Source organism: Ptychodera flava, chromosome 16, assembly GCF_041260155.1.
Source record: "Ptychodera flava strain L36383 chromosome 16, AS_Pfla_20210202, whole genome shotgun sequence".
In the NCBI taxonomy this organism is placed as follows: domain Eukaryota; kingdom Metazoa; phylum Hemichordata; class Enteropneusta; family Ptychoderidae; genus Ptychodera; species Ptychodera flava.
Genome location: NC_091943.1, coordinates 5,556,549 through 5,568,857, shown reverse-complemented (window position 1 = coordinate 5,568,857; position 12,309 = coordinate 5,556,549). Strand labels below are relative to the sequence as shown.

General features: G+C 36.8%; 2 protein-coding genes across 5 annotated transcripts in view; one reads left to right on the top strand and one right to left on the bottom strand.

Annotated features, from left to right (window-relative positions):
* The window catches only part of LOC139152620 (kinesin-like protein KIF14), a 40,232-nt gene extending 33,897 nt beyond the window's left edge, over nt 1–6,335 (bottom strand). For all 4 annotated transcript variants that reach the window (XM_070725860.1, XM_070725863.1, XM_070725861.1 and 1 more), the window contains exon 1: nt 5,607–6,335. In XM_070725860.1, coding sequence (XP_070581961.1) covers nt 5,607–6,055 — 449 coding nt within the window. In that variant the 5' untranslated portion in view covers nt 6,056–6,335. The remainder of the gene's footprint in view (nt 1–5,606) is intronic.
* A 123-nt stretch (nt 6,336–6,458) lies between these two features.
* LOC139152621 (cubilin-like) overlaps nt 6,459–12,309 on the top strand; it is a 45,402-nt gene continuing 39,551 nt past the window's right edge. The window contains exons 1-2 of the mRNA XM_070725865.1: nt 6,459–6,665; nt 7,508–7,561. Of these exons, the coding sequence (XP_070581966.1) occupies nt 6,614–6,665; nt 7,508–7,561 (106 nt within the window). The 5' untranslated portion in view covers nt 6,459–6,613. The remainder of the gene's footprint in view (nt 6,666–7,507; nt 7,562–12,309) is intronic.

The window sequence follows — 12,309 nt, the reverse complement described above, 5'->3', positions numbered from 1 at the left end:
TTTTAATAGGTTTGTTTCAAAAAATAACTAGTATCTTGTTCTGTTCCCAAAAGCATGTTGAGATACATGTATACAATATTCATCTTGTCAACTCAGCCTGTACATGTGTAAATGGCATGTTCTTGTTGACAAGTGAATTCTGGTCCCGAGTAGACCTCAAATGTAATTGTAAACAATATCACTGCATTTTACTAGACTGTGTTGACCAAATAAATATCATTTCAACATGCTTTTTGGGGAGCAACATGAAACTTGCAAAGTATAGATAGTGATTAAAAAGCAACAATTATTTACTAAGCCTTTAAACGCCACGAGTTAACTTACATGTACTCATATCTAATATAACAAGTCATCGTTGATGACACAGTCCCCGCTTATCCATTTTGTTATAATCTTGGTGTCTAGGTAGCTGTGGTCTAGGTAGCTGTGGAATGACATTGATGCAACGGGTGCATCAGGCCTGTGACTTGCATAATAAAGTAATCTGAGGAACGTTCAATAAATGACTCATCTCTGCCGGTAATGACACTGAAGGAACTTTTGATTACATCACACATAACGATGCCCTCACTGCCTCTAGTGTCATGATGGCACATACTATACACATGGTTTGGTGGAATTTTCGAAATGGTATGGGATCGGGTATGTTGTTGTAATCAGCCATTTCGGATCATAGAATGAAACAAATTAATGTGCACAAGAATGCAGCCATAGTATTTTATCTTTGTATCACGTTTGAACAAAATCAGTCCATCGAGGGACAGTGACCTATGTTTATGTTTTAAAGACATAAAAAAATCACACCGAAATTGAAATCAAATGGCTGTCTATTGACCATATGGATCATAGCATAAAATTAGTAGACATGCATATGTATGCCATAGTACTTTATCTTTGTACCAAGTCTCAACAACATTGGTTAAGGAATATTTGCATATGATTAAGCCTCAAAGACATGAAAAAATCCAAAAATTACCATCTGGCAGCGATATTGGAAAAAAAAGACAATCTGGCAGCTATATTGGAACATGTCACAAAGTAAATTGACATGTACATGTATCCCATTGTGCTTGATCTTTGTGCCAAGTTTGGGCAAAATGGGTGTAATGACCTTTGAATTACGCTTCAAAGACATGCAAAATTCCAACAAGATGGCAGTTCTGCAGCCATATTGGATCCTATTGCAAGGTTAATTGATACATGCATATGTATGCCATAGTGCTTTGCCTTTGTGCCAAGTTTGAACAAAATCAGTTCAAGGATGTTTGAGTTATGGTTCAAAGACATGAAAAAATCGCAAAAAAATGGCCGCCTCATGCCCATATTGGATCGTATCGCAATATAATTTGACATGCATATGTAGGCCATAGTGTTATGCCTTTGTGCCAAGTTTGAACAGAATCGGTTCAAGGATGTTTGAGTTATGGTTCAAAGACATGAAAAATCGCAAACAAAATGGCCACCTCGCAGCCATGTTGGATCGTATCGCAAAATAATTTGACATGCACATGTAGGCCATAGTGTTATGCCTTTGTGCCAAGTTTGAACAGAATCTGTTCAAGGATGTCTGAGTTATGGTCCAAAGACATGAAAAATCGCAACAAAATGGCCGCCTCGCGCCCGTATTGGATCGTATCGCGAAATAATTTGACAGGGATATGAAAGCTATAGTGTTATGCCTTTGTGCCAAGTTTGAACAGAATCTGCTCAAGGATGTCTGAGTTATGGTCCAAAGACATGAAAAATCGCAACAAAATGGCCGCCTCGCGGCCATATTGGATCGTATCACAAAATAAATCGACGTGCATCTGTAGGTCATAGTGCTATGCCTTTGTGCCAAGTTTGAACGAAATTGGTTTAGCAGTGTCTGAGAAACTGTTGATGACGGACGGACGGACGGACGGACGGACGGACGGACGGACGCACAGACGGGACCCAATCTATAAGTCCCCGCCGGACTTCGTCCGCGGGGACTAAAAACATATTGCACAGGGTAGAATACAAAATTTTCCTGTTTTAAATATATTTCCCTAGCAATTATGATGCAAATGAATGAATAAATTAATCTCCACAATACAACTAAGTGTAAACTGTATTAGACAAGTCATCGTTGATGACCCAGTCCCCGCTTGCTAATAGGTACTTTGATTACAGGTTCTGTGATAAAAAACTTTGATACAGATGGCACTCAATGGCCAAGAATGAGTTCCATGGTGATGAAAAACATAAAACCAATGTAGGCCACTATCCTAAAGGTCATTAAATGAGTCACTGGGAATTAGTTGACAGGATGTTGCAAAACATTTTTTCATTCTATCCTAACACTAATAGATAACGGTACCATATTTCATAAAGTTTAATGTAGTATTTACAACACTATGAGATCAACATCTGTATCAAGTTTCATCAAATTTGACGTTGTATTTGTGGATATATCACTCTAATTAGGAAAGTTCATTACATATGCAATTACAAATTAATTAAAATGACACTGATAAATGTCTTTTTCACTGTTAAAGCAATGTGAGCTTAACATCTGTACAAAGTTTCATGAAATTTGATGCAGTATTTCTGATATATCAACCTAATTATGAAACTTCAATAATTGACATGATACTGCTACATGACGTGAAACAACTGACGAGCATGTATGAAATAGGTCAATGTCCTTGTACCAACTTTGAATGATACTGGTGGAAATACCGGTATGTCTGAGTTATGGCTCAGTACATGAGAAAATCGTAACAAATTGCCGCCACGCAGCGATATTTGATCTTACTGTTTAAAAAATCAACACGTATATGTATTACATAAGTCAATGTCCAGGTACAAACTTTGAATAAAATCAGTTGAGACTTGCTAGAGTTATGGCTCTCGACATGAAAAAAACCATAACAAAATTGCTACCATGTGGCCATATCAGACCATATCGAGAAACAAATCAATGTACTTATGTATACTATAAGTCAATGTCCTTGTACCAACTTTGAATAAATTTGCTTGATACATGTCTGAGTTATTGTTCAGGACATGGAAAGTCGTAAAAAAAATGGCCACAAGGCGGCCATATTGGATCGTATCACAAAACGATTCAATGTGCATAAGTATAACATAAGTCAATGTCCTTGTACCAACTTTGAATAAAATCAGTTGAGATATGCCTGAATTATGGCTTTGTACACGAAAAAATCGTAACAAAATGGCCGCCTGGCGGCCATATTGGATCATATCACAAAACAAATCCACATGCATATATATGACATTGGTCAATGTCCTTGTACCAACTTTGAATAAAATCTGTTGAAACATGTCTGAGTTATGGCGCTGTACATGAAAAAATCGTAATAAAATGGCCGCCTGGTAGCCATATTGGATCGTATCACAAAACAAATCGACATGCATATATATGACATAGGTCAATGTCCTTGTACCAAGTTTGAATAAAATCGGTTGAGATATGCCTGAGTTATGGCACTGTACATGAAAAAATCGAAACAAAATGGCCGCCTGGCGGCCATATTGGATCGTATCACAAAACAAATCAATGTGCATATGTATGACATTGGTCATTGTCCTTGTACCAACTTTGAATAAAATCGGTTGAAACATGCCTGAGTTATGGCTCTGTACATGAAAAAATCGTAATAAAATGGCCGCCTGGCGGCCATATTGGATCATATCACAAAACAAATTGACATGCATATCTATGACATTGGTCAATGTCCTTGTGCCAACTTTGAATAAAATCGGTTGAAACATGTCTGAGTTATGGCTCCGTACATGAAAAAATTGTAATAAAATGGCCGCCTGGCGGCCATATTGGATCGTATCGCAAAATAAATCGATGTGCATCTGTAGGTCATGTGCATGTAGGTCATAGTGCTATGCCTTTGTGCCAAGTTTGAACAAAATTGGTTTAGCAGTGTCTGAGAAACTGTTGATGACGGACGGACGGACGGACGGACACACGGACGGGACCCAATCTATAAGTCCCCGCCGGACTTCGTCCGCGGGGACTAAAAAGTAAATTCTTGTCTGGTGCGCCTTACACACATTCCAAAAACTGAACACCAACACTGACAACTTCATCAATACCTCACACTAGTACATGTATGATTTGTGTTATCTTATTATCATCACTTTTCTCCTTAGTTAATGGTTTCAAATGTAGATTTTAAAGAATTAACTTTCTCTCTGGGTGGTAACAAGACAAACCTTCCAAGTTAAATGTTTAATGCAGAACATTGCAAAATCAATAAATCTGTTGTTCCAAGTACTTAAAAAAGATTGGATTCGATTTGATATGATAAATATCAAAATTACTGGAATAAATTCAGTTGCCTTGAATTATATGCAGATGTCTTGGAAGTTGGGCATATCCTACCACAGACGGGTTGCTCATTGGCATACACAGGTCTTTGCTAAGATCCAACTTTCACAGAAGAGGATAATCATCCAATGACACTATTGACACAATTTATTGATCTCTTTTCATGTCACCTGGATGGTATTTATGCTACCGTTTTTAGCCAAGACTGGTATCTATGCATCATTAATCTTCACGACAATTCTGTAATTTTACCAATAAGCATATGAAATAATTTAAATGTTAAGGACAAATATTTATGGATTAAAAAGCCTTCTTAACTATATAAATTGGTTCAAAGCTTACATTTACATAATTACATTATTGTTTGAGATACCAGGAAACAAATCTATCTTCACAAACTAACTGAAAATTGGAGGTGGAGGTATGACCATAAAATTGTCATGTCACCAGGTTGTCAGTTTTAATATTTCTGGTTATGTTATTGTTTGAATAATACTTGCATGGAATCTTTATTTGAATCATGAACCACAGAGAATTCACTTAATAAAATAATAATTGGGGTCTTATGACTTTTTTCAATAGTAATATTTTTTTGTGAGTAAGTTGAAGATTGTACATCACTAATGAAACATTTTCATGTGAATTTAAAATAAAAGGAGAAAAAGTAAATAAATGAACACATTACAAGGATGCATTGTCTATTTTTCATTTTTATCCTCACTAACTTCTGGAAGCCTGGTGCTTAACATTTGAAAATCTGAATGTGCCGGCCCTAGGTCGGTGATGTCAGCTGACGATCACGACAATTGAAACAGTTCAAGTTTTTCTGGGACCAGTGCCATCTTCGCAATTGTTTGCCGAGAACAAGTGTCAACGACAATCCAATTCACTGGGGGGGTCATTATGTGCATGCCAGAGAGTGACCTGTTCCCCTTTGCGGTAATTTGGAAGTGAAAATGGACCAGAATGGTGCCAGACAGAATAAGTGTCAGAGTAGTCTACAATACAATATTATTTGATGAGAACTGCAGGTGTATCCCTGCGGTTACGTAAACCGTACACAACCTTCAAAACCATAAGCTGAAAACGGATTAGTACAATGCATTAAATATGCAAATTGGGTTGTCACTATTTACGGGACATATTATTACCATGTGCGAAAAGAGAAATCAAACTTCAGTCAAATTGCGACTTTTGACGGTTTGTTTCGATTGCAAATGATAGTATTTGAGTGTTTTCAGCTACATGCCAATCATGGATAGAAATGACACAATACCTTTGATTCAATGGTCTGACTCTGACAGCGACAGTTACACTCGAGCTGTCCTCTTCTATCAACCCATGCAAATTCCGAACACTGCCGCTGCGATTCTTCACCGGCGTTTTTCTCGGCGGGTCAATTACGACGTGGTTATAGCACTCGGGGGTTCCCATCTCTTCCCCCTTGTCAACTCCATGCTTAACGCGTCCAACCAGGGTCTTTAAATTTTCCTTCGCCGTTCCGGCGTCATACTTCGTGCCGTTCGAAGACAGTATTGGGGTTGACAGTTCAGCAACGACAATTGTTTTGGTTTTATCTGCCTTTGACAATATCGGGGTTGTCGCCGCAGAGTTTGGCTGTCTGTTCTCCTTCGTGCCGTTTACGTATGAGACAGCGTCGGTAAGAGGTGGTATCTGGGGAAGTGACCTTCTGTTCTTCGCCAGTTTGGGAATTTTCGTGGCCATGTCCGTAAACTGTGAACACCGATGTTTACGAGCGGCAGGCTAGCTGTCGTGCTTCGGGCAGTAGACGCGAATACGGAATGGCAGAAGGCCGCGGAGCTAAAGTAATGCTTTTAGAAAATCGACTTAAGTCGTTGAGTCAATTTATGAATCCATTGTCAATTCAGATTGCAGCATTACAGATTTGACATTTTGATAATAACTAATATGTACCAGAAAGATCCATCTTATACGGAGAAGGACTTCGGGTGAAACGGTACGTACGACTCCAAAGTTAAATTTTCGAACGTCCTACATCAAACCCATGATTGGCTTACCATACACATGTGACTATCACCTGACTGACGGGTCAGACGGTTGACCCTGGCAGAGAGGGCGTTCCTGCGTTAGTTGATCGTGACGTACCACCTGTACACTCGCCTGCCGCGAACTCGTCCAGTGCAGTGGTCCGTCCCGGTCTTGAACGTCTCTCATAACCTGTGAGAAAGAACATCCCAAGATACGTCTCTGGAGCTGGCTTGTCATATCTTGAAGAAGCATAGCTATCCAGTGACAAGGACAATGGCGAAATATATTTTGATGAAAGCGGCAATAGCAGCCTTGTTATTGCAGGGTAAGATAATAACTTCATGGTAATACTGCGTATGATTGTCACGTGCCTGTCGCGCAGACATAGCTCAATGAATTCTTGTTAATTAGTTATCTAATATTGTTCGTATGGGTATGAAAATACCGAAATGGTGAAGTTCATGAGGGTTTATCCTCGATCCCCATGCAAAGCTAATCATAAATGGTTCTGTAGCCGGTCAATGTAATTTTCGGTTCGTGCTTCCTGGAAACTTCACATCACATTGTTCTCAGCATCAATAAGAATAGTCCAAATTCAAAGGGACTCTTTCCAAACAGATCAACCATTGCTATATTAGTAATTAGCGGCACCAATTATTGTATTGCTTTTCGAAGTTAGTTTACGCAGGAATAATTAGTGATATTAATAACTAAAGTGAAAGTACAATAGCTTTTTCAAAATGTAGTACCAGAATAAAATGGTAGTTCACAGGCTATAGTCTACATGTAGTTAAAGGAGCATCAAGTGTGAACGGAGGAAAATCGAAAAGTACTGTTGTATGTTTTATATCTATGCAAAATGAAAGAGAAGGTGAAGATGAGTAATCACTGAAAAATAAAATACACGGATTGTTGTGGAGATCGAGGTTCATTTCACGGATATTTCATGTTCCAATATTTTAAAATTACAATAAAATGTTCGTGCTAATAATGCAGCATTTTGTTTAGTAGCTGTTATATCATGAAAATACTGCTTGAATTAATTACGTGGGTCAATCCCGGTAACTTTAAGAAATTTCTATGTACCCTTCTTATAACAGTGAATCAGACTTCTTGTTTGACAAGGATGTGAATTAAAATATCAATGATATGCTTTGAATTCAACAGGTGCATTCTTTTCATTGCATGGACTTGAACTTTTGGATTTCGTAAATGCTGACGGTAAGAACAAATATATCATACAACGATTAGGCTTTTTATAGTGAGATTATGTATCGTAAGTTTTTCCATAATTGTCTTTCACCCAATACTAGTGTTGCAGTTTTCACAATCACATTTCATTATGATTCAGATCATGTTTGCAGGTATATTATGCAAAGTTTATCAGAGCAGGGAGGAGGGGAGGGGGTATTGAAAGTTCTGTTCAGTCTGAAACTCTGATAGGTTATGCAGTTTATAAAAATCAAGCTTCTCTATATCAGCAGTCAGCCTATATATACCAGCCTATGACTGGCTATTTATTGCATTTGTTTTAATACAAGGCCACTTCTTTATATAAGGCAAGTATGTTACTTCTGCATGAAGGAAAATGGTTAGAATTGGATGTTTTTAGTGACAGACTTACTAGTACTAGTAGCTAATGGCTAATTGTAACTTTACAATTAAGGATTTCCACCCAAATAGCACTGAAATTCTTCCTTTTCTCATCATGGTTTACCTTCATGGTGCACTTCCTCCTACCGTTGGTCCTCGGTCCCTCTCTGGAGGGACTGTGGTTGGTCTAAAGAGTAATCACGCAAGTCATGTTTTCACTGGGTTAATGAAGTTCCTCATTTTATGACTGCATGATAATTCTCCCGGACATAAAAATCGAACTTTTGTGCAGCAAGACAGCTGGTATCATTTCCTATTTCACCCATGTGCATGTGGCCATTGTGACTTCCAGCATTGTGACACACTTTGGCCAGCAACTTTGTCAAGCACATGTATCCTTTGTTTGCATTACTTGTTCAAACTTTAAAAAAATGATAAAGTTACGGTGCCCGTCCTGGGATTTTCCAACTAGCTGATCAAGCACTTTCTGATTTCTTGAATGGTGACGTGTCCAGTGCTGTAGAAACTAACACAAACATGTACAAAAGCATGGCATGGTGTCTTTAAGCTACAACAGTGCATGTGTTGAAACACCTTGTTTAGTAAACAACTTTAGTAAACAAATTGCTATCAGATACACATTAATTATTAATAAAACATTTGTAGGAAATGTGTAACATTGACACAGATGATTTATGGAAGGAGGGAAGTGTGTGATAATATTTGTAACAACCAGAATACCCAGTACTTGTATATTTTATGAGTGATAGCCTGTCTAGTACCACATTTACGTTAGTAATTAGTATCCTGTTGGTATAAGTACCAGACCTAAAAGACCCCTCATGCATGTCACAATTATGTGAACATTTTGTTCTGTGCTATGAGACAGTAAAATATTGCAAGGTTCACAGTTCATTTCACAAGGGGTTCAACATGACCCATATACCCAATTTGAATATTAAGTAATTCTTCTTATCCAATCAATATGACTGTTATAAGTCAAAGCAATACTTGAGGTTACATGTTATATTTTGTTTTACTTTTTCCTGTTCTGATAATTTTCATCGTCTTTCTACCATATTTTTAACAGGGTGGATTTCATGGTCTTAACCATATCATAAGATTAACTTTCAGACAAATTTACATTTTTACACAAAGTGTATACTTCCATAATATTCTTCTCATGATAAGACATACAATTAACACAAAATTGTAAAATTTTATGAGTGATAGCCTGTCTAGTACCACATTTACGTTAGTTATTAGTATCCTGTCTGTTACTCTTTCTAACATAAGTACCAGACCTAAAACTTGCCTCTCATGCATGTCACAATTATGTGAACTAAGTCTTTTGCAGTCATAAATTTTCTTACTTGAAACATATAAAAAACAGTTGGAAATCCAATTGTTGACTCAGCAACAAATTGAAATAAAACAAACTAGCTTTTTATGTAATAAAACTTAGCAAACAAATATTTACAGTCTCTCATAGTTTCGAGATAATATTCAAGAATGATGATTTATACTTTTCATGGACTGTGCAAGTCGCTGTTGTCAACAGGAAATATAAAGACTACCATCAATGTTGTATGCTAAATACTTTCTTTATCCCGGTAGGTCTGCAATAATAGGAACATTTGCTTGTTCTTCAAACTGTAGTAGGGTACAGGAGTGCTTAATTGCTGATCTCAAATTTATTCATTTTTACATTCAACTAATTTTTTAGACTAGCCTAGTGGAGCCTTTTTCATGTGCTTCTGTACTGTACTGGTACATTCTTCTGTGATGAAAGAATGGTTCTTTGACCCCCCCCCCTCCCGCCCCTTTGACCCCTGTGTGCCTCACACACTGTAATGTGTCACAATTGTGCCAGCCATGCAGTGATTGATGTACTATATACTCTGCTAAACTCACGTGCAGCTGATGGTCTAAGGCAATTTTTACAAATTTGGATGAATTCAAGATTATACTCTCAAATTTAATATTCTTTTTGTTAATTGCCAAGAGTATTCAAATCCCTTCCTTCAATGAAGAAAGGTATTTTCCTGTCTCATCCAAACATCCATGTTTACAAAGTTCATTATGTGTCCTGAAAAAAGTATTGGTTAATTGGTTTGTGTGTGTAATACTTTAAAATTTGTGGTTTGGTCTTTCTTGGTCTTTTACTCTCCATTTGCTGTACATGAGATGATTTCTCAGTATTTTCTTGTAAACAGAAACAAGTGAACATCCAAATGTAACACATTCCTAATGAGGGGTGCGGGGTGGGGGGGAGTTAGAGCTTAATTAATTTGTAAAACTTTTTCCAGTATCCCTTTGTCAATGCCAAAATGCTGCTTCAGAGGTGTTTTGGATTTGTGATGTTCCAAAAGTTTATGGTAATACATAGGCTCTGAATCAGGGTATACCGGTAGGGCTGTTTAAAATTAGATGCTGCTTCTATTAAATAGGAATTACTAGTAACAGATGTATCTTGTAACATATGCAATTGAAAGACAAAATCATTCACCAAGATTTTGAGACACCTTAGTTTGTATATTGCATAGCAAGAGATTGTGCCCTTGTCTAACCCTTGTCTAATAGCATGGTAATGTTGTTTGAAATAAAGAAGTAGGTATTGTGAAAATGTTCACATTTGGAGTGGGTGCAGGAACCTCTCTTTGAATATTAAACAGAGATATGCCTTGCCTGTAATTGTAAAAAACCACGGTGGGCATTTGATACCCAGTACAGGTTGTGTGGACAAACTGAATAATGAATACCGGTACATGTATTGTAGCATACTTTTAATAATATTGCTAAAAATGCAAAAGTGAAAATCCTGGAAACAGAAATAAAGTGAGAGTCATAATATGGAGCCATGAAGTTTCAAAAAATGCGGTGAAATCAGATATCTGGAAATGGGGTGCATGAAGGGAGTGCCACAAATGACAGAAGATAACTGTCAGTGCATCAGAGTACAATACAAAATAATTCTGTGTGATTTGTACCAACGACGTTAGTTTTCTTAGAACATTTTTCAGTTCTACATAGAAACAATTATGTGAAGTCTCAAGATAATTGATTATATTTATGAAAAGTACGTTGAGATATTTCAGTATAAAGTTCAAAGAAACCATTAAAAAACCATGAAAGTCACATTTTGCAAGTACAACATATGTCGTACTTTTGGGAAGCAAGTCATGACAAACTGAAGGGACATCCGTCCAGTTGTAACTTGATAACCATCAGTCAGAATGTCATGCAATTTGGAGTAATCATTTATGGTAGATGTGGTCTGCATATTTCATGCTCATTTGCACAATTATTGAAGTTGTGTAAAGTGCTATATTTCAAGAATTACCACACCAAATTTGATGTGACTGTATATAGGCACTCAGACTACAGTATTTTATCATCTTACTATACCGGTATGCTAATAGTTTGGTTGGCGTAGCTTACAGATCACAAGTTTATTTGCATGTTTACAGGGTTAAGACATTATTGTAATCAAGCTGTTTGTCAAAATTCAATACTCTTTGAGGTATGCTGGTCATACTAACATGTAGGTCAAGTTGTATTGGAAGTGTGATAACCATGACACATATCAATAGTGAAGATATTGATTCTGACAAAACCTCGGTCATTCATTGATAATACTTGGGTCCACTTATACTGTAATTTTGATGAGCATGACTTTCTGATTATTAGTCCATTTGCATATTTAATGCTTTTTTTATGAGACCATACATGCTGAATACACTGAATGTTATGGGATTTCTGAAGTACATTGCTTGTACTGAGATTTACATACTGACAGTTTGGTGAATGGTACATGCTCATTATTAGCTCATTTTCATATTTAATGACTTTTGATAATTAGGCCACATATCAAAAATGAGTACTAAAATTGATCTGAATTCTGAAATACACATGGGCACACTTACATTAAGCCATGATCAAATTTTGATAATTGTAACATGGCATAATTAGCTTATTTGCATATTACTGAACTTGTATAATTAGGCCTTATATCAAAGCTGGATGCATCAAAATTGATCTGACTTCTTGATGTCCATGTTGGCTTGCTGGAAGATGTTTCTGAACAGCTTGATATGGATCACTAGTATACAGTGCACAATTCGGGGCACATGAATATTCTAAATGGATAAAGAATCATTAGCATACAATTTCAATACTGAAACAATGCTCATCAATATAATTTGCATAAATTAATACTAATCTACCCTATACATATATCTTGCACTAATAGATCACTGGTTGTCAAAATATGAAAACCAATGGTCATTTCAGTCTTAGTGTAACTTACTTCAAAAAATGATTTATGTTCTCACTTAAATTAATTAATTACTCTCTGTATTTAATCAATTTTTCAC